Genomic DNA, 25,716 nt, shown 5'->3' with positions numbered 1-25,716 from the left:
TACTCTGTTACGTCAATCGATTGTATCTCAACTTTTAATATGAGCACTAAAGGGTTTTTATAAATCTTATCTGGTTGATGTGGATAATCACTATAAAACCAGATGTTTATTCAAGCAGTGAGTAGATTCTCAGTCTAAGCACATTTGGACTAATTTCATCATATAGCCAAATATTAGTGCATACCAAAAGAAAAGTGTACATTACCTGCAGAGCAGAGAGGGCTACGGCCCCGCACAAGCAAATGAGGGGGTAGATAGGAAAGAGAAACCTCTCCTCTTTATGTGGTCGTGTGAAGAAAATCAAAATCCAGATATACATTGGAGCCAATGTAAGCCAATACGGTCTACCAAGGTTCTGAACTGCTGGAGCAAACATAATGAGGCCGTTAGCAGCGTAAAGCATAGGGGCAGACGTTTCTTCAGAACATTTTGCAGCAAAGGCGCCCTTACACCCTCAATAGCTATAGCCTGAACACATTCTCCCCATCACAGCTCAGGAGGCAGCTGAAGGCTGGAACTGAGCATGTGTGTCCATCTCAGAGAGGTGGACAGAGAAATAATAAATAGAACAAACAGCAGGTAGCACTAGGCAAATGTTTTGATCTGCGCGAAGGGGAGATGCAGCGGTGGCCGTGCAGGGATCAGAAGCTACGCGGGTGCCGGGGAGCAGGGTAAGTATAATCTATGTGAGAGGCCCGGGCACTCGGAGGCATGTTTTAGACTTTAGATGACCCCTTTAATTCCAGTGTTATGTAAATTTTTATGCGCTAGTTGACAATTAACACACACACCTTAAAATTTGAGGTGCATGTCGGACTGCCCATATCCCAGAACTGAAACCTCCAATCGGTCATCCCCATACAGAGTTATTGTTTCTGGGCAGCTGATCCCTGTTTGCACAGGATGATCTGCTGCCCAGAACCGATGATTTTGGTGTCCACATCAATGATGCTCTTACCAACGATTAGTGGTACTGTACCTTTACACAGGGCAATTACTAGCGTTCCTAGGAAAATTCCTCCCCAATAATTGCCTTGATCATTGGCCCATGTAAAGGGGTAATCCAACCTCTATAATGACCCCCCCCCCCAATGCCCAGACACCTCACATAAGTTACACTTACCCTGCTCCTGATTCCCACACGGCCTGCATCTCCCCATCGTGCGGACCAAAACATCCAGTGACGGGGGGCAGCCAATAGCAGGCTGCGATGGGCACGAGCCTCCCTAGCATCACCCATAATGCTAGGGAGACTCGTCCCTGTCACGGCCTGCTATTGGCTGTCCTCAACCCTCCCCCACATGTTTTAATCAGCGCGATGGGGTAATGCAGCGGCGGCCATGCTATAATCAGGAGCGACACGGGTGCCCGGTAGCGGGGTAAGTATAACCTATATGATGTGCCCAGGCATTGGAGGGGGTCATTAGGCTCCATATAAGAAGACAGATACACTCAGCTGGGAACTGGAGTTTCTATTACAGCTGGAGAGCCACATGTTGGAGATGAAGGCACAAGAGAGAGCAGATGCCCAAATTGGACACTTCAAAGCACAAATCAGGAGCAGCTGTCAAGGTGCAATGCTTTCACCTTATACAAAGATAATTAGTAAATCCTTACTGTTAATTCTCTGCAGCAGATGCTCCATGAGCCACGTCAAGGGCAAAGCAAAGAGAGCCATAATGAAGACAATGTTAAAGTTGAGGAAGCCATTGATGAAGTAGAAAGGCCAAGGTTCTGTGCCTGAAGGAAAAAGATGATTTCTGGTCACTTCACAACAGCAAATTAAATTATAAAGACAAGCAAACCACTAGTTCAACCCAAAGCTGATAAACCAGGGGCCACCACCTAGGCGCTTGGTGGATCATTTAAAGCAATGTTCCTCAACTCTAGTCCTCAAGGCCCACCTGTTAGTCATGTTTTCAGGATTTCCTTAGTATTGAGCAGGTGATAGAATAAGTGTCAATGCATCAGGACTTACCACAGGTATTCATTCCATGGTCATAAATCATGACCAGAAGATGGGCCCTGAGGACTGGAGTTGAGGAACACGGATTTAAAGAGTATGGGAAGAAAGTCTGTCCATTATTATTATTATATTGCCCAGTTTTCAGCATACATTTTATAATTTTTACATAATATCATCAGAAACTAGGCAAACACTTATCCACCTGTCTAAATCTTGACATGTTATATATACTTTAGAGCGGCATTAACATTCATTGAGTCAGTAAGTGCTTTGCTGACAGACATACTTCACAACATGGTGCAATGGAGAATTCAATTATATCAACATCATCATATTAAAACTTTAGAGTTAAGACTACACCCCTAGGATACAAATCAGCTGAGCACACCATGAACGGACACTGAATAGGCAGTGGGTCCTGCAAGATGGAAACCATCTTGAACCAGCAAAGAAGTGAATGCAACTCTAGATAACCGTGGTAATGATAATTCAAGATGAGTAAGACCATGTGTTTGCAAAATTAGTCAACATTACAAATGATTTCGATGTGTATTATAACTTGATTGGATCTATGATTCCACCATAGTGCACCGAGCCTTGAGATCACCTGTGAGCGCCATCACACCAGGCTAAGAGAATGGGCAATCCACATGATAAACTAGAAGACAGGCCTTTAACATCAAATAGGCATCATCTTACGTATCCTTTGGACAAAAGCGATTCTAATAACTCCCCCATGCTCGGCTGGCAATGATGGATTCACTATCAGGAGACAAAAAGAATTTGTGGCCACACACCACTAATAGTGGCCGATCATTTGTGCGAACAAGGTACTGGGCATGTTAAAATCTAACTGCCTGATCATTTTCTCCCCCAACATCTGCCATCCAGGGAGAGTAGAGAAACCCTCATACATATTAGATGGCCAGCTGGCCAGTCCAACAGGAATCAGGGAGGTCAGGATGACATTCACATAACGTGTATGGGCATCATTAAGTGGTTTCCAGGATTTCTTTTTTATTCCTCCTCCCCCAGTGGTATCTGTAAAGAGATCTACATCTACCTGCTCCCTGCCACTCTACTCCTGGGCTGTCCTCACAACACTTCTGGTCCCTACCTATCAACTTTCTCAAGGACGGAGTTCACATGCGCCTTTGCAGCCAATGACTGGCCTGGAATGTGTTCCCAAGTGGTATGTGACACAGCAATGACATTTTGCTTGCACATTTGTTGTCGCTGGCCCAATCATGCACATGATCCCATTGTTGTGGAAGTTGACAGATAGGGCCCAGAAGTGAAGTGAAGACAGCCCAGAAGCCATGGAGCAGCGGTGAGAAGGTAAGCATAGATCTCTTTAAAAGTACCACGGGAACCTAAATGGTCGCTAACTTTTTACACAACTTGGCTTAAATGAATAGTACATGCAACCATATGAAACTTTGTAATATATATTATCAGAAATAAACCAGAAATGTCCAGTTCTCCTGTTATCAGCTGTTTACCCCCACCCCTGGAAAACTCTTTCAGAGAAAGGCACAGCAATAGAGATTGCATAGACAGTTTCCGTCTCAGTCCAAGTGCGACACTCACATCAGTACCTCTCTATAATGTCCTCCATGATCCTGGGGCTGCCGACGACAGCTCCCCTGACCTGAACTGAGTGTATCATAGCAAATTATGATAGTTAGTTCATCATGATAATGTGAATACACTGCAATAGCCCCACAATCAGATAGTGACTGGCTGTATCATAATCTACTATGATACAGTGCGTTCAGTCAGGGGAACGTGGTTGGCCCAGGAGATGCGGCCAGCACATGGACCGTGTTTCCTGAGCCGATCATGGTTGTGTGCACATGTCTCTAAGAGTAAGAATGCTAGGATGCAGATTCTCCTCTACATTTTGTGCGCAGTGGATGGAACCAGACCCACCAGATCTGGAAGAACTGCAAATACATACAGCCTTCAGAGGGGAAAACTGCTAAAAAAGTCAAATACACATAATATAATGTCAAGATATATTGTTATTCCTCATGTACACACATACTGTACTTAATTGATTGATTAATGCAAAGTTTGTTAAAAGCTTAGGACAACACTTAGGAGGCGGAATATTGTTAATTTGATTGATGAATAGCCAATATGTCATTGGATGAAAATGGAAGCCTCTTGATATCTTCTCAGCTTAAGTCAAAAGAGATGAGAATCACTGTAAGAGATTGCCAGAGAGGAACAAGGCAGAGGATATTATCTACCTCCCCGAATTAATTCAAGCCGCAGGAACTAAAGTGAACTAATGTCAGGACAGCGTTAGAGACATTTTGATGCAAGGACAGCTCTTCCATTTTATTCCAATCACAAGAAGAGCTTCCACAATGTGCACCACACTTCTCGTGGAACACAATGATTAAACACTCCACGTGTGATGGAACATGTCAAGTGTACTTATTTGAGCTAGACAGTAAGCAGCATATTTTAAGAGTTACAAGTATATCTGTATTACACAGCATTTATATGCCTGCAGGCTTTCATTAAGTTTAAATGCTGCTGTTTAGCGCCTAAGGGCTCTCATCTATCACTTCAACTCTTCAGAGACAATAAGCGATGGGAGAGACGTAGTCTGATCATTATCACTCAGGTTTGGAATGGAGATTTTACTCTGGGTGAAGGCTACATGCGCAGAGTACAGAACTTGAAAGTGTGTAGACAAGATGGCCACAGAACTACACTCAACACATTATGCTTTCTTGAGATACATCCATCCAACAATCCTGAAATTTAGGAAACTTTATAATATTTGTACACTTTGGATTTTTATAGTATTAAAGATAGAGCAGTTCTAAACTTGAGCGGGAAATTACATAACTGTTATCACGTCACAAAAGTCATTGAAAAAGTAAATGAAAAGTTTCTTGCCAATTACTTAGCTCAATAAGAAGATGATTTCTATCTGTATGTTCTTCCCATCTCAGCCAATGCCTGTTAGATGGAAGTCTCGCCTCACTTATGTGGGTCATCAACCTCTGTTTCCCCAGTGAGGTGTGTGCATCTCTCTCCATTCACTTCTATGGTTTTTATGAATCAGTTTTTTTTATAGTATTATTTAAAGGGGTATTCCCATCATAAACCTTGGCAAAGCCTGATACAGTCCCGATCAAAAGTTTAAGACCACTTGAAAAATGGCAAAAAATCATATTTAGCATGGCTGGATCTTAACAAGGTTCCAAGTAGAGCTTCAACATGCAACAAGAAGAAATGGGAGTGAGACAAAACATTTTTTGAGCATTCAATTTAATGAAAACAACGAATAAACTGAAACAGGCTGTTTTTCAGCTGATCAAAAGTTTAGAACCACACCTCCAAAAAAAAACTAAACCCCCCCAAAACAGAAATCCAACTTCCAAACATGAACTCAGTAATGAGTAGCTCCGCAGTTATTGTTTACCACTTGCAAAATTCATTTCGGCATGCTTGATGCAAGCGTTTCCATGAGGTGAGTGGGAACATTTCTCCAAGTGGTGAAGACGGCTGCACGAAGGCCATCTACTGTCTTGAACTGTTGTCCATTTTTGTAAACTTCCCTTGCCATCCATCCCCAAAGGTTCTCAATTGGATTTAGATCAGGGGAACACGCAGGATGGGCCAAAAGAGTGATGTTATTCTCCTGGAAGAAATCCCTTGTCCTGCGGGCATTGTGTGCTGTACTGTAGCGTTGTCCTGTTGAAAAACCCAGTCGTTACCACACAGACGAGGGCCCTCAGTCATGAGGAATGCTCTCTGCAACATCTGGACATAGCCAGCGGCCGTTTGACGCCCCTGCACTTCCTGAAGCTCCATTGTTCCACTGAAGGAAAAAGCACCCCAGACCATTATGGCGCCCCCTCCACTGTGGCGCGTAGAAAACATCTCAGGTGGGATCTGCTTGTCATGCCAGTAACGTTGGAAACCATCAGGACCATCAGAGAATAAAACTTTCTTCCACCTTTGAATGTCCCATGTTTGGTGCTCTCTTGCAAAGTCCAAACGAGCAGTTCTGTGGCGTTCAAGGAGACGAGGTCTTTGAAGATGTTTTTGAAGCCCTTCAGCCCCAGATGCCGTCTGATGGTTATGGGGCTGCAGTCAGCACCAGTAAGGGCCTTAATTTGGGTCGAGGATCGTCCAGTGTCTTGACGGACAGCCATATAGATCCTCCGGCCCAGTGCTGATGACATTTTTTGGGGTCTTCCACTTGACTTTTTTGTTCCATAACTCTCAGAATCATTTAAGAAAATTCCAAATGACTGTCTTACTGCGTCCCACCTCAGCAGCGATGGCGCGCTGTGAGAGACCCTGCTTATGCAGTTCAATAACCCGAGCACGTTCAAAAAGGGAGAGTTTTTTGCCTTTGCCATCACAACGTGTGACTACCTGACAGAAAATGACAATGAATCCACATCTTTGCACAGATTTGGACTTTTAAAAGGCATGTGGTCCTAAAATTTGGATCAGCTGAAAAACAGCCTGTTTCAGTTTAATCGTTATTTTCAATTAATTGAATGCTCAAAAAATGTTTTGTCTCACTCTCATTTCTTCTTGTTGCATGTTGAAGCTCTACTTGGAACCTTGTTAAGATCCAACAATGTAAAATAAGATTTTTTGCCATTTTTCAAGTGGTCTTAAACTTTTGATCAGGACTGTACATGTAGATCTAATTTTTTTTTATCTGCACCTATGTTGAAAACAAGGATCCCTTGACCCCTTTACAACCTTGTGAGGTGAATGCACTCTCCATTCACTTCTATGGAAGCTCCAGATGCCAGGGCTGCGGAATTGGAGTTGTAGGTAGTTTTGGGTGAAGTCAGAGGCAAAATAAATCTACTGACTCCAGCTTAAAAAATATCTATTGTTAATGTAATTAATTTATTAACTTTCATATATACTTAATAATGTTTAAAGATGTAAACCAAAATCTATGTTATGTTCTATCAATCCAACACCCCTATTTATTAAAAACAGTGATAGACAGGGTGTTCTAGTGGAAATAATCAGTTCTCCCCTCTCGTGTGCTCTCCTGTCTTTATACTATAAACAGTAGGGTATTCTAGTGGCGATAGAAAATCAGTTCTTATATCTCCTGCCCCTTATACTATAATCCATGAAAAGCAGGGAGTAGTAGTAGTGATACTCAGTTCTCATCTCTCCTGTGTTCTCACCTGTCCTTGCTTTTCACTGCTTATAATATAAGGTGTTTTACTGGTGATCGAAAATCAGTTCTCCCCTCTCCTGTGTTCTCTCATGTCCCTTATACTATAAACAGTGATAAACAGGGTGTTCTAGCAGTGATAGAGAATCAGTTCTCATCTCTCCTGTACTCTTTCCTGTCCCTTACACTATATACAGTGATAAACAGGGTGTTCTAGCAGTGATAGAGAATCAGTTCTCATCTCTCCTGTACTCTTTCCTGTCCCTTACACTATATACAGTGATAAGCAGGGTGTTCTAGTGGTAATAGATAATCAGTTCTCTCCTGTCCCTGATATCAGAGTATGTAGTAAGCAGGGCATTTTAAATGGTGATAGCAAAATCAGTTCTTACTTTTCCTGTGCTCTCACCTCACTCTTATAATATATACAATGATAAGCAGGGTGTTCTAGTGGTGATAGATAATCAGTTCTCACATTTCCTGTCTCTTATACTAAGTATCTTCATACTGCTCCAAGGCCCTTAGTTACAATGCCTGAAACTGTGCTGCACATGCTCAGTAATGAAGACCAGAGGAGGAGGTTCACTACTGGGCATGCCTGCAGTCATCTCACAACTGCTAGACACAACAGGAAGACGGCGATAAAGGGATTGTCTGGGAATAAGTAACTTTTCACAGGTGCCTGCAGCCTGCCTCTGCCATGTAAAGAATCATACTTACCTACTCCCCACACCTACAGTGCTATGCACTGGCTCCGGTGTGGGATTTCGGTGTGACCCCACAGCAGGTGGCAGGAATGCTGTTGTGCAGGGAAAAACAAGAAAAAAGGATGCAGCATTAAATCAGCCCTTTCATTCTCAGGATCGGTTGGAAGTCTCAGAGCTCAGAGACCCACTGATCATAGAGTGATTGATGGAGTATCCAACAATAGGTCATCACTTTAAAAAATTAGTCTATCCCTTTACGCTGATTTGTTAGTGCATCAAAATTCAAATTGAAAAATGCCAACTTATGTATCAGTGTATAGTGAGGTTGATGTTGCCTAATGTTGATGTGCATGCATCCTTACTGTGACCACCATGCTGCTCAGCCAATGTCAGCTTAGCTCCAATTGATAATATTGATTAGCAGACGAGCGTCATGAGAAGAATTCCTTACAGTGAGGAACAAATGATAGATTACTGTTTAAACGAGAGCCGTCAAAGGTGAGCTCTCACCATGGAGCCGACGGCACGACGTGTGAGTGACAAAATGCGTCAGCATGCACAAACCACTTAACATTCCAATAGTAAACCAACACGTTTATAAGCGTGCTCCAACGATAAACCTGTCATATCTCTGTGATGAAATATGGCATGCGAAGGATAGAGCTTGCTTAATGGGCCAACCAAAAGTAATGGCTTTACACTTGAAAGAAAGGGAAATTATCTGAATCATACTACACAAATAAAATGTCAATGATTTACCAGATTACCAGACGTGAAGACATAATAGTGGTGGTGGCTGCATGAGTAATCAGAATTTCCCACATGTGAGGCCGTAGGTTATGAACGAAGAGGAACGATCTATGTTATCCCAGCAGGATTTGAGTATCGTATGATGTTGCTGAACTCTTTGCTGCTTTAAATTTCAGATGCCATCATAAATGTTTGATGGAGAAGACTTTAGATGACTGTGGAGGGAAGTCCATGACAGAGCACACTGATGTTCTTTCATCTGGGTGGTACTATTTATTCCTATAGAAAGCCGCCTTACAAATAGGTGGTACTTATGAAAGACAGCTCATTAGCGTTCTATTGCATGGCCTATAAAACTCCATAGTAGAGCCTGTCAGGTGACCAAAAAATCCTCTCAGTCAAACCAGTCGTCTGCTGGGCAAGCACCCTCAAACAGCTGTCTGCAGATAAGTGCCTGATTTGGCATAAATTCTAAGGGTACTTTGACACTTGTGTCAGAGGATTCCGGCAGTAAAGTTCCGTCGCCGAAACTGCGATGGCATTTGTCAGACGGATCCGGATGCGGATCTGTCTGACAAATGCATTGAAATACCGGATCTGTCTCTCCGGTGTCATCCTGAAAAACGGATCCTGTATTTATTTGTTTCACAGATTTAAAGGTCTGCGCATGCGCGGACCGAAAGAACGGATCAGTCAATGCGGAATTTTAATGCCGAATCCGGCACTAATACATTTCAATAGAAATTATTACCGGATCCGGCCTTCCGGCAAGTGTTAAGGATTTTTTGCCGGAGAGAAAACTGCAGCATGCTGCGGTATTTTCTCCGGCCAAAAAATGTAAGCGGGAATGAACTGATGCATCCTGATGCATACTGAACGGATTGCTCTCCATTCAGAATGCATTAGGATAAAACTGATCAGTTCTTTTCCGGTATTGAGCCCCGAGGACGGAACTCAACACCGGAAAAGAAAAACGCTAGTGTGAAAGTACCCTAAGTTTAGAAGGTCGGACACTGACTTACAAGATAGTTGCCTTCCAACAGGAAGTACTAGAGGCAAAGCTTACTTTTTTTTTCCTGGAAAGAGCTCATTTACATGATGTTCTTTGGTCTTCTTATAAAGACTTGATAGGTATTTTGGAACATTCTAGATTATTACCCCAAAGTAATATGAATTCTTCTCCGCCAAGATCCACATCAGAGGGCACTGCAGGTCTCATCTTCCTTTATCAGTGTAGTTGATTTGATCAAAGCATCCAAAAGCAGAGTAGGCAAAGTACCGTTCCCGCCACCAAATGCTTGCGGTTTGATGTTGTGTGGTTTGAATGCTTTTCTGTTGGTCTCCTTACATAACCCATTCCCTTACTGCCATAAATCTCAAAATTTTATTATTTGGTAAAAACTTTTTCTTATGAAATTCTCTCATCTGTTGACCCATACCATGAGCTTGGACTTGTATCCCTAAATGACAAATAATTTAGAGACTGCTACTCTAGATACCACTGCTAGTCGGCCTGTTCTGGACAGTATTTCTGCTGATTTGAGTCTCTCGTTCTCTATGCAGCACAAGTTGGTGGTCTTATGCTGTATGCAATAAGCAGGTCATTAGATACATTTTGGTTGCAATTGTCAATTATGGTGGGACCATTCAACCATCTAATATATATGGGTGCCTCCCAACTCTTCCCTGAAAAGAAGTGTCTGGCAGAGACTTATTCCTCTTTCCTAATATACATAATTATGATGTCGAAGGAATGACGTAATCTGAAAGGCTATCTAAGCAGTATGTTCACCCTTAGTCTTCTGAAAGTTGTCACTTTTAGCCTCTTGGATTGTCAACTGACCTGACAGTCAGTCAAACCCTTCAATGTCGGTACAGTTGCCCTCCATGATTATCACAGTGTGTGTAGGACTCTCCTCTGACTGCGGATGTTGGTGGGGGGGGGGGGCGGAGTATTATCAGGCATTTTTGATTTTAACATGTCCGATTCTTTACACCCATGGCCAAAAAGCCTTTACCAGAGGAGTCGGATATCAGATTATTCCTCTCCTACGCACAATCTCTGCATGCTTATGGTGGATTTGTGAGAGAAGGCTGAATGAGCATTCAGCTGACACTTATCTCATGTGTATGGCCAACTATAGGAGCAACTTATCCAGAATATCATTCTCTGGACTTTGAGACCAACTGTTTCTATGATTTAGATAGATAGAGATATATATATATATATATATATATATCTCTATCTATCATCTGCTATATACAGCAGTGTATGCATAAGTGTGTACATATTATGCATTAGACGTTTCACTATTTTTCTAATGCATCTTCAAGGACTAAACAAGCTTAAAAGAAATAAAACAACTTAGGGCGCACTTACATCTGCGTTGGAGGCTCCATATCGGGCCTCGTCGGAGATTCTATTAAAAATGAACTCAGGACTTTTTTTGTCCAGCAAAAAAAAAAGGATTCCAAACGGAAACTGAACGGACTCAATTGTAGTCGATGGAGTCTTATGTGCCCTCACCAGCACTTCTGTTATTTCCATTGTTCTGCTTCTCTATTGGGCAGAACAATGGAAAAAAACAGAAGAGATGTGAACCTGACCTTAAAGAGATATTTCAAGACTTAAAAATTGATAACCTATCCTCAGTATAGGTCATCAGTGCCAGATTGGTGGAAGCCCGATTCCCCACAACCCCACCAACCAGCTTCCTTGGCCTGAGCGCGGATCCATCGGTCACATGGCCTCTGTGCAGTCAGTTCCATTCAAGTGAATAGGACTGAGCTGCAATCCTAAGCACATAAGCTATGCAATGTACCATACTGTAATTAACATACTATGTGAGACCTCAGCGTAGGCCCAATGGTTGTACACCCTTTACAGCGTACTGGCAGGGGATAGCCAGAGTCATAACCCTATTGCCATACTGATAACCTATCCTAAAACCCCTTTAAGCACGATCTAAGGGCTCATGCACACAAACATATTTTTTGTCCGCATCCGATCAGCAATTTATGCAGGTCAGATGTGGACTATTCACGTCAATGGGGCCCTAAACGATGCGGACAGCACACAGTTGTCCATTCTCTGCCATCCACAAAAATATAGAACACATGCAATCCTTATCCACATTATGGACAAGGATAGGAGTGTTCTACTGTATTACGGCCCGGAAGTAACGTTTCGCAAAATGCAGTATACACGCGGCCAGTATCCGTTTTCTGCGGATCCGCAATTTATGGCAGCAAAACAGGCAACGTTGTGTGCATGAGCCCTAAGACTGCCGTTACAGCGACCCCCTATGCTCCTCCTTAGTAAACGTCATTCCTTTAAGTATGTGTGCGGTATTTTCCTGATCTTTTTCTCCCTGGTGGTTTGATAATCTGTACTTTATAATTGGCTGAAACAGAAAACAGCTCTGTAAGCAATGACTTCCCGCTGAGCCTGTGATAGATCTGAGGTTATACACTGCAGCCAATCAGAAGAGGCAGAGCAGCAGGGGGGCAGGAGAGGGCAGCAGCCTGAGCCAATGATGAGACGGGGGCGTGTCTCAGACTACCTCAGACTCCCTGTAGACACTGTAGCAAAACTGCAGTCAAAGATCACAGCTCTGATGTGATGGAGATGACCTAATAAAAATCAGCCAATGAGCAAAAGGTGACGAAAAATAGCAGGCAAGCATCAATATATAGATACTGACTTTCAGGTCATATCTGAGGTCCGGACTGGACATTCACTTGAAATTACAAATATAAAAGCTGAAGAGCTCCACTACTACATCTCCTGACATGTTCATTGTAGCAAATATTTGCACTCCCCATGTAATAACAATTCTGGAGCATCTACTCTTATGACTCTTTGTGATGCCATTCCTTTATAAGGGCTCACCGCCTGTTCCAATGCACGGGCACCATCCCTGAGGCTACTGTAGACGGATGCAGACACATTCAACTTGAATGGATCCGTGATCCATCTGCACTGCAAACAAAATAGAACGTGTTCTATATTTTGTGGTGTGGAGGCCAGGACAGAAAACCACGGAAGCACTCCGTAGTGCTTCAATGGGGGTCTGTGCCTCCGTTCCACACTGCACCTTCCGGATTGCAGACCCATTCAAATAAAAGGGGCAGCACCCGTGATGCGGTGCACAAATGGCCGGTGCCCATATATTGCGGATCCACTGTTTGCGACCTGCAATACGGGCACTGGCCAACAACGGTCGTCTGCATGAGCCCTAATTCCTATGAGAAGTTATGAATGAATTGCTAGCAGTTTGCAATAAAGGTCCATCTGGGTGTTGCCCGTTGGGGGGTGACAGTCGGCACAGTCTGACACTGGCAGCACTAATTGGATATGTGAGGCTGTACAAGGACACCCCCCTCTCACCTGGTAACACCCAGCTGGACCTTTATAAGCAATTCTTTCATAACTTCTAGCAGGAATAATAAAACATAAGAACAGATGCTCCAGAATTATTATTATATGGGGGTGCGAGTAGCACTAAAGGTACTAAAACAGACAAGTCAGGAGAGGTGACAGCTCCTCTTTCATGTGGATTTCACAAGATACCAAGCATTTTTATATGTGGTCCGCGGGATCCAGTTTTCCGTCTACGTAGGAATGCAATTCAAGTCGTCTGCTGTAAATAAGAACAGGACAGTGAAGCGCGGCCACTTGACAACACGTTACAAGAACTGGCATAACCAGAGTTAAAGAGACAAACAGCACAGCTATGCCATGCGAGAGTTCACCTTCCTTCATACATCCGCTCCCCCTGCTCCCCTTCTATCTGATCGATGCAATCAGCCGGGAAATCACAAGCGCTGCTCTTAATCACCGCACTGTTGTGACAGCTGCTACCAGCTACGGCAATTTGCTGCAATCAATGCCACTTAGAAAGGGTACAGCACGGAGAAGCGGTGGGGGAAGGGGAAGAGGGGAGCGCTACTGGTGGGGGGGGATAGTGAAGAATAGAACACTTGTATCTCTGAGTGTCAAGAGGCAGACCGATTCATTGAATTAAATCAAATAAAAAACACAAAATTTATCTGTATAAATCTTTAGCCTCCACTACTTATTACGGACTCCTTCCTTCATTAGTACAAAACCCAGATGTACTGGCTGCCACATAATTCTACTCAGCCAGTAGAAGCAGCGTTACTTTGTATAAGGGAAGAAAGAGAGAGAACTCTTGTGTGTAATAAACTACATACAAATGACTAAAAAACAATAGCAAAAGAAAATGTGTATTATGAATTTAGAATAAATGATCTTCCCTGTTTGCCTCTGTCTATAGCAGATGAAAAATGGCGAGAGATGGCTAAGGCCATGTTCATATGCTGCAGATTCCCACACTGCACTTTGGGCAGCAGACAGGCTGCTCTACAGTAGAAGCCCTATAACATGTGACCAAGGCTTACACGTGACAGCCTTGTACTTGTCACCAATCTTGACAAGTAACAAAACTTCACTCCAGACATAAGAAAATATTAAAGTGGACCTATGAAGTGGTATTTGACCCATAAACCATATGTGAACACCCACCGACCCTTAGGGCTCATTCACGCGGCCATTGCCCCTCCGTTGCCGTATTGCGGCCCGCATATGGTGGGTCTGCAATACACGGGGCACCGGCCGTGTGCATTCCGCATCATGGATGTGGACCTATTCACTTGAATGGGTCCGCAAATCTGGAGATGCGGTGCGGAACGGAACCACGGAACCCTACGGAAGCACTACGGAGTGCGTTCCATGGGTTCCGTGCCTCAGCACCACAAAAAGATAGAACTTTCGGAATGGGGTCGCGATCCGCATGCGGCAGCCCCACGGCTGGTGCCCGTGCATTGCAGACCGCACAGAGGAGAAACGGTATCTTAGTATCCTAATCGGTGGCAGCTTCTGATCGGAGCCCCAGCAGTGAAATCACGGGGATCCAATCTGTTGTCATCGCAGCCAGGACGCTGCTGAAGCTATTTATGGCTGCCATGGTAAGCTCCCTGCTTCACAAAGCACAGTGTGAAGTCCTATTCATCCTAATAGATTTCTTCCCCTTCCTATTCAGAAAGCATGCACCCTCAGGTGACTAATACATCATGTGTATGGGGGTTTGGGATTAATGAGCGAGCATTCACATGACAGCTGTCCAAATCATATGGTCAGCCAAAGTTCAACTATCCAGTTTCGTGGAGTGGAAGCATCTAGTATTACATGGGTTTTCTGAGACTTTTATACTGATTACCTATTTCCTTGATTGGTCATCAGTATCTGATCGTTGGGTGTCCAACAACTGGGACCTCCGCTGATCAGTTGATTGACCACGGAAAAACAACTGTGGTGGATGACCGAACAATTCTTTCCCTGGTAAAGAAAACACCCTTCACAACAGTTGGCCAGATCAAGAACACTCTCCAGGAGGTAGGTGTATGTGTGTCAAAGTCAACAATCAAGAGAAGACTTCACCAGAGTAAATACAGAGGGTTCACCACAAGATGTAAACCATTGGTGAGCATCAAAAACAGGAAGGCCAGATTAGAGTTTGCCAAACGACATCTAAAAAAGCCTTCACAGTTCTGGAACAACATCCTATGGACAGATGAGACCAAGATCAACTTGTACCAGAGTGATGGGAAGAGAAGAGTATGGAGAAGGAAAGGAACTGCTCATGATCCTAAGCATACCACCTCATCAGTGAAGCATGGTGGTGGTAGTGTCATGGCGTGGGCATGTATGGCTGCCAATGGAACTGGTTCTCTAGTATTTATTGATGTGACTGCTGACAAAAGCAGCAGGATGAATTCTGAAGTGTTTCGGGCAATATTATCTGCTCATATTCAGCCAAATGCTTCAGAACTCATTGGACGGCGCTTCACAGTGCAGATGGACAATGACCCAAAGCATACTGCAAAAGCAACCAAAGAAGTGGAATGTTATGCAATGGCCAAGTCAATCACCTGACCTGAATCCGATTTAGGATGCATTTCACTTGCTGAAGACAAAACTGAAGGGAAAATGCCCCTAGAACAAGCAGGAACTGAAGACAGTTGCAATAGAGGCCTGGCAAAGCATCACCAGGGATGAAACCCAGCATCTGGTGATGTCTATGCGTTCCAGACTTCAGGCTGTAATTGACTGCAAAGGATTTGCAACCAAGTATTAAAAAGTAAAAGTTTGATTTATGATTATTATTCTGTCCCATTACTTTAGGTCCCTTAACAAATGGGAGGCACATATGCAAACTGTTGTAATTCCTGCACCGTTCACCTGATTTGGATGTAATTACCCTCAAATTAAAGCTGACAGTCTGCAGTTAAAGCACATCTTGTTTGTTTCATTTCAAATCCATTGTGGTGGTGTATAGAGCCATAAATGTTAGAATTGTGTCGATGTCCCAATATTTATGGACCTGACAGATATATATATATATATATATATATATATATATATATATCTCTATCTATCTATCTCTCTCTCTCTCTATCTCACACACACACACTAATTATATATATATATATATATATATATATATATATATATATATATATATATATATATTGTAGGAAGGAACGAGCCATCATTAAAGGTCGGTACGGGTCACAGAGTTGTTCCTGAAGTGTCATTATTTGCTTTGCAGTCTGACAATTCAACTGTTTAGTATGGCTGTAAAGCCGAGACGGGACTGCTCTTAATGGGGAGTAGCCAAAGTGTTGGGTTGGTGGCAACTGCCCACGTTCCAGGCCGGGTTTTTAGAGGCTTATAAAAAGTCAGCTTTATCAGGTGGTGTGGATTATCCTCCATCTGACAGAAAAGCTGTGAAGTACTCTGTGCTGAGGACTACAAAACAGGCGTGCAGGCTGCCTGGAAGCCTGCCAGTGAACTTGTCTGTGGCTGAGCATATAGCCGGGTATGAACTGACACCAAGGATTCCAGGTGACCATTGTTATGTTTTGCTGTGTGTGAACAAGCACCAAGATGGTGATGTTTTTGCTGAGTGTGAATAAAACACTGAAGTTGATTTACAACCTGGTTCCTTGCCATGGAGGACTTGCAGCCGGGTACGGAGTTGGCAGACCTCAACGTCTCCGGAAATAATTTTGTTACAGCACAGCACCAGGACCCGATCTATCTCGAGCCTGGTAGTAGTTGAGGGTGAGCCACAACAACCGGAAGCCGAGTCTATGTTCCCCCGTTTTGTGGTTCAACAGGAGATGCTGTAGCGGTTAAATCAACTACGAGGTGAGCATATTGAATAGTTGGTGGTGCCCAAGACTTATCGCAAGCTCGTGTTGGAGTTAGCCCACCAACATGTTCTTGGGGACACCTGGGCCAGCAGAAAACGCAGGCCCGGATTCAACAGCGGTTTTACTGGGCCAGTGTGTTCAGAGAGGTGGAAGAGTATTGCAAGTCTTGCCCAACCTGCCAGATAACCAGCCCCCAGCCACATTTCCATAGTCCCCTGGTCCCCCTCCCGATTGAGGTTCCATTCGAGCGGAACGCTATGGATCTCATAGGCCCAGTACCAAAATCCGCTAGAGGGCACCAGCACATCCTGGTAGTTCTGGACTAAGCCAATCGGTACCCGGAGGCAGTGCCGCTGCGACATACTTCCGTCAAACTCATAGCCAAAGAGTTAGTGGAGATGTTTTCCTGAGTGGGCCTACCTAAAGAGATCCTGACCGACCAGGGGACCCCTTTTATGGTCATATAAAAGTCATGAGGGAACTCCGTAAACTCCTACAGATCAAACAGTTGTGGACGTCCGTCTATCACCCGCAAATGGACGGCCTGGTAGAAAGATTTAATCAAACCTTTAAAAACATGTTAAAGCGGGTGGTGTCTATAGATGGAAGGGAATGGGATCAGCTACTGCCCTATCTCATGTTCGCAGTGCGAGAGGTGCCCCAGGCCTCTACTGGGTTCTCGCCCTTTGAATTGCTGTATGGCCGACATCCGTGTGGTTTGTTGGACATGGCCAAAGAGGCGTGGGAACAACAACCCACACTGCATAAAAGTGTGATTGAGTATGTCACTTGGATGCAAGAGCGGATGGAGACAGTGTTGCCGTGGTTAAGGAACATATGGAGTCAGCCCAGAGTAGGGTCTATAATCGCCAGGCTCGGGTTCAGAATTTTAACCCGGGAGATCGGGTTCTGGTGCCAACGGTGGACAGTAAGTTCCTGGCTAGGTGTCAGGGCCCCGACGAAGTGCTCGAAAAAGTTGGGGAGGTAACCGGAGCAGGTGTACCATGTAAACTTACTGAAACCGTGGAAAGATAGGGAGACCAGTACGGACAACAGTCCCCGGCCAAGTTTTCTGGGGGTAGAATTTCCAGTCCCACAGTCTGATGCGAGGGAAGCAGTTGCTGTTCAGACTCAGGAGGCCAGGGAGTTCGTCAGCAGAAACACGGATGTGTTTTCGGACCTCGCTGGACGCACTTCTATCATCTGACATGACATTGTCACTGAGCCTCAGGCCAGAATCTGGTTGAAACCATACCGGGTACCTGAGTCGCGGTGACAAGCCATCTCGGAAGAAGTGCAGCTGATGTTACAGCTGGGTGTCATCGAGGAGTCAAAAAGTGAATGAGCCAGTCCGATAGTCTTAATACCCAAGCCGTACTTCCGCAAACTTAATGAGGTTTTCAAGTTTGACGCATATCCCATGCCCCGAGTGGATGAGCTTATTGAGAAGTTAGGTCAAGCCCGGTATTTTTCTGTGTTGGACCTCACCAAAGGGTACTGGCAGGTACATTTCATTACACCGGAGGGGTTGTATCATTCCAAGCTATTACCCTGTGGTCTACATGGCGCCCTCGCCACGTTTTAAAGGCTAATGGACATTGTACTCAGTCCACATCGTCAGTATCGGCGTACCTGGACGATATTGTTATCCACAGTACCGACTGAGAAAGTCCCCTACCTAAAGTAAAGACTTTAAACCACAAACCCAAAAAAGTGCGAGATAGGGTTAGAAGAGACCAAGTACCTAGGGTATGTAATTGGGCACGGAGTTATCAAACCTCAGGTGAACAAAATTGGGGCAATCCTGAATTGGCCCCGACCTGTCAGTACTCGGCAAGTAAAGTCATTCCTGGGAATGGTGGGATACTATGTGAGGTTTGTCCCCCATTTTGCCACAATGGCAGCACCATTGACAGGCCTTTTGAAGGGACACAAGTCAGTGACTGTCCACTGGAATGAGCAGGCGGAAAAGGCTTTCTCAGCTTTGAAGTCGGCCCTGTGTGGGTCCCCGGTTTTGGTGACGCCCAACTTCAAAAGGAAGTTTATAGTACAGACCGATGCCTCCGAGGTGGGTCTCGGTGCTGTACTGTCTCAGGAGGTCAACAGGGAGGAGCATCCCGTTGTCTTCCTCAGCCGAAGCTTACCCCAGCCGAGATCAGGTATAGTATAGTGGAGAGAGAGTGCCTGGCTATCAAGTGGGCACTCAAGTCTCTCTGCTATTTGTTGGGGAGAAAGTTTAGAATATACTAGAAGAACTGTGTACATGACTGCCCCCTGCTGCCTGGCAGGTGCTGCCAGGCAGCAGGGGGCAGACCCTCCCCCCCCTGTATCTAACTCATTGGTGGCAAGTACGGCCGGCCCCCCCCTCCCCCCCTGTTTTTAACTCATTGGTGGCCAGGGGAGGGAGGAAGGTCTGCCCCCTGCTGCCTGGCAGCACCTGCCAGGCAGCAGGGGGCAGTCATGTACACAGTTCTTTTAGTATATTCTAACTTGAAGCGTCCCCATCACATGGGAACGCCTCTGTGTTAGAATATACTGTCGGATCTGAGTTTCACGATCAAACTCAAATCCGATGGTATATTCTAACATAGAGGCGTTCCCATGGTGATGGGGACGCTTCAAGTTAAAATATACCATCGGATTGGAGAAAACTCCGATCCGATGGTATATTAATAGGGACTCCTGACTTTAAATTGAAAGTCAATGGGGGACGGATCCGTTTGCAATTGCACCATATTGTGTCAACGTCAAACGGATCCGTCCCCATTGACTTGCATTGTAAGTCTGGACGGATCCGTTTGGTTCCGCACGGCCAGGCGGACACGAAAACGCTGCAAGCTGCATTCGGGTGTCCGCCTGCTGGGCGGAACGGAGGCCAAACGGTGCCAAACTGATGCATTCTGAGCGGATCCGCATCCACTCAGAATGCATTGGGGCTGTTCGGGGCCGCTTGTGAGAGCCTTCAAACGGAGCTCACAAGCGGAACCCCGAACGCTAGTGTGAAAGTAGCCTTGCATGTTTTTATATTGATTTAGATATCCTTTCATGACAAAAAATATATATAAAAATCAATAAAAAAAAAACTTTAAAAGGCCAATTAAATCATGAATAGAGTGCTGTGCTTCTCAGCAGAGCTTATTACGTATTTTTTATAAAATCCATTAAATTGCATTGCACAACATTTGTAACATGGATGTTTAACCAGTGGACATAATGTACAATAGTACTCCGCTAAGATTTCAATAAATGGGCAGTTATATGTAACAAAACTCCGTCTGAAAGCTGTTCTCAGATGACTGTTTGCAATGTACAGAGAACAGGATTTTACATTTCAGCATAAACACGCTCCCCGACTCCCCCGGTGTGCTCATTAAGAAAAAGCAGAAGCAGCCTTTATCTGTGCACGGGGCTGTAATCAGGAGCTATTCCCTACGTGTGTCACAGCTGAATTGGATGGACACAATGCGTCACTGGAGACCAGATCAGTCAACTGCTGACGCAAGGTATCTGGAGAAAGGAGGAAAGAAAAAAAAGTTCACTGTGAGTCATGTGTAAAGGCTTGTAGCCCTGTTATTTACATGTTACAAGTTGAAAAAAAAAAAAAAGTACTTTGCTTCGTTTAATTAAGGCTTAAAGGGAATCAGTCAGCAGTTTTGACCCTGCAAAAATTGCTGACAGAACTAGGTAGGGGCTGGGAAGAGCAGGGCAAAGATATGTTATGTATAGCTTTTATTATCAGGAGTAGTGTGAATATGAACTTTTATTCTGCTAGGTTCTGCTTTTGCAAGTGTCCAAGAGGTGGAGCTTCATTGTGAAGTGCTCTCTGCACTGAGCCGTTTTAGACTCTCCTCCCCTCTGCTCTGAGTGACAGCTGTAGCCTCCAACCAGGGGACCATTACAGCAGTTCAACATCCAATCACTGGCCCCAATGGTCACATGTGGTAGAACTCCACTAGCACATCATTAGCAGTGAGGTGAAGTGAGGTTCTAACACATGTAACCGATGAGGCTAGTGACTGGCTGCAGGGGACCTGGGACAAAGCCACTTTTGATTTGGCAGGGACCGGAAGTGGCCTGGAATGGGGCAGCCTCACAGTAGGACTACAGACAGGTGAAAAAATTTTTTGTTTGTTTTCACTTGGCTACAGGTTACCACCACTGGGTTGTCAGCTCCAAAAGCAGTAATCCACTTTTAGAAAAAAAGATAGGCAAGTCATACAAAATCAAATATTTTTGCAAGAGCAGAATTTGTTAGAATAAAAGGCTCATATTCACACCATTCTTGATAATAAAAGCTCCATAAAAAGGTATGTGTGCCCTGCTTTCCCCAGTGTTGTTACCAGTTCAGCATGATCGAAACTGCTGACAGATCCCCTTTAACAAAAAATCTACTGTCTTGTGTCTACAACTCTTATATAGTCCTATTTCCATGGAAACAGACTACAAACACTAGTCCAGTGATGGGTAACCTCCCGCACTCCAGCTGCGGAGAAACTACAACTCCCAGCATGCTCCATTAATTTCTATAGAGTTCTGAGAACAGCCAAGCAAGTGTGCATCTTGGGAGTCATAGTTTTACCACAGCTGGAGTGCCGGAGGTTAGCCATCACAGCTCTAGTATAAGGGCTCGTCCACACAGCCGTTGCCCGGCCGTTCCCAGCATTAGGGAATCACAATTTGGGATCCCCAAAGAACGGGCAACATCCGTGCGGATTCCACAGACTGATCCAGACCCATTTAACTTGAATGGGTCCGTGATTCGTCTGCACCGCAATAAAAAAAAAAAAAAATAGGACATGTTCTATTTTTTGGCGGTACAGAGGCATAGCGAGAAACCCATGGAAGCACTCCATAGTGCTTCCGTGGGGACCCGTGCTTCCATTCCAGACTGCACCTTCTGGATTGCGGACCCCGAAATACAGGCATGGCCGGGGAACAGCCATCTGCATGAGCCCTAATCCTGCAATCATACTCTTCCATCTGACTTTGAAGGTAAAAAAACGCGGTGACCGTGGCTGCGTGATGGAAAGGATGCAAGGTCACAAAGAGATTGCAACGTTGCGAAAACTTCAAACCTGCTGGATTTTTGGCTACAGACTGCAAATTGGAAAAAACCTTTCCAGCATAGAGATCAATGTAAGGGCGGGTTAACATCAGCGTTATTTTCCATTCTTGGATCCGTCAGAAGAACAGAAAAATGAAGATAAAAACGGATCCTCTGCATCATTATGCACATTTGGCATCCATTTCAGCCATTATCGTCGGAGATCAGTTATTTTAGACGGGAAAAAAAAAGACCTGCATGCAGTTTATATTGATGACCTATCCTCAGGATAGGTCAATATCTGATCAGCAGGGGTCTGACAAACACCCCAAGAGGAGGCCATCTCAGCGGAGCAGTGTAATTACAAGTACTCTCTCCTTCCACATGAATGGAGCAGGTACTTGTAATAATACTGCATCGTCAAAGCAAGGGAGATGATTTGCAGTGTAATGAAGAGGAGGCGGTGCTCCGTACGTTGATCGGCGAGGGTGCTGGGAGCTCAATGAGTCTTTCAATATAAATTGCAACTAATTCATAAGGGTTTTACAGTGCCGACCACTGTTCTGCTCACCTCTCCCGGAGGCCCAGACCTGTCTCCTGCTGTCTCCCTCAAAGCAGGCCCAGCCGCATGGCTTGCTCTTTGTTTGCATGCATACTGCGGCCTGCTTTCCGGCACGGCCCCTTCTCCCTTGCATGCAGGGAGCTTGCTCCCCCTCCTGCTCTTAAAGGGCCAGCGAAAGTGCACCTTACTCTTGTCCAGCCAATGGCTGACAACCCTGGGGTACTTAAGGCACCTTCTTCTGGGCAAGAGGTTCTATAATTTTCCTGCAAATGCGTGCTGTCTCTGTTTGACCATTTACTGTAACTTTACTATGTTCCGACCCTCTGCTGCTTGCCCTGACCTCCATATTGACCCTGCGCTGCCTGCCCTGACCTCGGACCACTTACCAATTAGCACATACTCTGCCTGCCCAGATCTAGGCCTGTCCCCCGACTACGATTTTGAATGAACCTCCCGTGAATTAACAATATGGAATCCTTTTTTCTGTACAGAGCTGACATGCTCTACTAGCTGCCTGTGGATTTTTTTGTCATTTCCGTCATCTTTGGAGCAGACGGCTCCTTATCTCTGCTCTCTCACATTATAAACACTCATTATAGCTCAGTTCTTATCTTACTGATACGAATGTGGCTTAAATAAGTGCCGCCGGACTAAAAAGCCTGACATGCAGTAATTTTAGTCCGGCGGCCTTTCGCCGTGCTGCGCCGGAGCTCCGCCCCCATCCCCATTATAGTCAATGGGGACGGAGCGGCGGTCCGGCGGCACGGCGAAATAGCCGCAGGACGGATCCGACATGGTGAACAGCCTGTCGGATCCGTCCTGCCGCAAGTGTGAAAGTAGCCTAAGGGTGAAAACTAGGGGGACTGCCATGATCATGCCCTTTAGGAGTAGCACAAAGCCAAATCTGTTGGTTCACACCCACTGCTGTAACAAGGAAGAGTTCATTAATTCCTGCATTCCAGAATTCTGGATTAAAAAAAAGGCACAAAAAAAAATAATTGGGATTTGTGACTTTTTGGATCCATTTTAGAAAAAAAATAAAACTTCCAATATTTTACACTACTAACTCCAGTTTTTTATCAAAATATATTGATTTCTGCATGGTAGATGGGAGACCATTCTGAGTTTAAGCACGAAATATAGGAAGTGGTGCACGGGGAAAGTACCGGATATAGGGGAAGTGACCATGGTTAACTATGTTAGTTAGTTATCATTGTGGCCTTTTTCAAAAAATTGAAAACATTTTCTCAGTCTTACGCCAGTAAAACGTAATAACATATCAAGACAGAAGCATTAAAGAATTTATCAAACCCATATGTACTAATGTGCTATCTAAGAAGTTGACTAATTTGGCACACCTAGGTATCTACACTTTTTTCCGACATTCTCGACAAGGGGGTGGGAAATAAGATGTACCATTTTGCACAAAAACTGCACCACATTAATCCTCCAGCTGTGATAAATTTGGTGCAGGTCCAGGCAGCCGGTCTATATTAACACCATCTTTAGGATTAATAAATCTGGGACACTGTGCGACATTTCATAAATTTTGGCCCACATTTTGGCAATGCAAACTACTGAAAAATGATGGAAAAAAAATGCTCTGATGATAAATTTTCCCCACGGTGTTTTCTGCTAATAAAGATGTAAAACTAAAGGACTTCATAAAACCCTTGTGTTGCTCAAGACCAGTTTCACACAGTACAAGGGAGACCTCTGCTGATCATGAGAAGCACAAGCATCTTAACAGGTTCTTTAACATTACTACTACTATACTATAATACAATTATATAAAATGGTTAGAAAACTCTTCCAGTGCTTTACTATGAACGCAAGAAGCTCCATTCCGAGAAAGTCTATTAGAGGCCGGCCATTCTGACCGTTGGGTGTTTTGCGGAACAGAATCACCGGCCTCTAATAGAACAGTCCTATCCTTGTCCGTAATACGGACAATTATAGGACACGTTGTATTTTTTGTGGAACTGCCTTGCGGACACTGAATCATTTCTGTTTTTTCTGCCCCATTGAGGCACATGGTTTTGCATACAGGCCGCAAAAAAAAACAGAACAAACATAGAAAAAAAAATTTGGGGTTTGCATGAGCCCTAAGGATGAAAAAGGATAAACATCTATTCAGTTCAGCCTATGTTCCTGCAATGTTGATCCAGAGGAAGGCAAAGAAAAATCTAAAAAAGTAGAAGGCAATTTCCTTCATCTTAGGCCCCATGCACACACAAACCGCGGATTCCGCAAAAAACGGAAGCCACCCGTGTGTCTTCCGTAATTTGTGGAACAGAACGGGCAATTGTAGAAATGCCTATTCTTGTCCGCAAAACGGACAAGAATAGGACATGTTATATTTTTTTGGTGGGGCCACGGAACGGAGCAACGGATGCGGACAGCACAAAAATATATATTTTTCTTCTTCTCCTTCTCTAAAACCTAGGTGCATCTTATGGGCAGGTGCGTCTTATAGTGCAAAAAATACGTTATGTCAAAATAATTTGCTGAATCCACAATTCTCATCCAGAAATCGAGTAATTATAACCGGTAAAGTTATTACTAGAGATGAGTAAATTGATTCTACACAAATCAAACTCATTACGATTTTCCCAAAAGCTTAAGTTTTCATCAAACCCAAAACTTTTGTTATTCAAGCCACACTCATCATTCAAAAAGACATCCATTGTTTTACAGATCAGAAGAGAGAGATTGAGAGATGGGTGGCAGGCTTGCCCATAATGCCCTGCAGGCAGCCACTGCCGATCATGAGGGACTATAGGTGTGAGGCACTAATGACTCTGTGGACGTGTCACAGCCACTATACAACATCAACGCCGACAAAATATGGGAACATCCACATAAATCTACATCGATAATAAATAATCCTTATTCAGAACCCATATAATATTAAATAAAATACATAAAAATTGAGCAGCCATAGGAAAAAACAGGGAGCTGAGGTGGCTACTCAGAAAAAGGCTACATCCAAAAAGTGCCAAGTGCTAAACAGCATCACACAATTATTGTGATAGAGAAAGTAATACCTAAGCAGAAACAATAAATAAGTAAAAAGCAAGTGCTGGTAGATAATACCAACCACACTGCAGCTCCCAGCCGCAACACACGTTTTGCTTTTGCTTCTTCTGGGGGTACATATCAATAAGGAAATACTGGTGGTCTCTGGGGTTATACACAGGAGAGTGAGGACATCAGAGAGAGAGTGAGAGCTAGTAAAAGACAGAGACTTTGTGCTCAGTAATA

The 25,716-nt window shown here is 44.2% G+C and overlaps 1 protein-coding gene across 3 annotated transcripts in view; it reads right to left on the bottom strand.

Annotated features, from left to right (window-relative positions):
• ALG9 (ALG9 alpha-1,2-mannosyltransferase) overlaps positions 1–25,716 on the bottom strand; it is a 155,655-nt gene that overhangs the window by 76,112 nt on the left and 53,827 nt on the right. For 2 of the 3 annotated variants that reach the window (XM_040426440.1, XM_040426424.1), the window contains exons 9-10: positions 1,618–1,740; positions 206–363 (exon numbers count right to left, since the gene is read on the bottom strand). In XM_040426440.1, coding sequence (XP_040282374.1) covers positions 206–363; positions 1,618–1,740 — 281 coding nt within the window. The remainder of the gene's footprint in view (positions 1–205; positions 364–1,617; positions 1,741–25,716) is intronic. The other variant, XM_040426432.1, reaches the window with a different exon arrangement.

The sequence above is a fragment of the Bufo bufo genome, chromosome 1, assembly GCF_905171765.1.
Source record: "Bufo bufo chromosome 1, aBufBuf1.1, whole genome shotgun sequence".
NCBI lineage: Eukaryota > Metazoa > Chordata > Amphibia > Anura > Bufonidae > Bufo > Bufo bufo.
The sequence above is the reverse complement of the archived record's forward strand: the minus strand, read 5'-3'. Positions and strand labels throughout refer to the sequence as shown.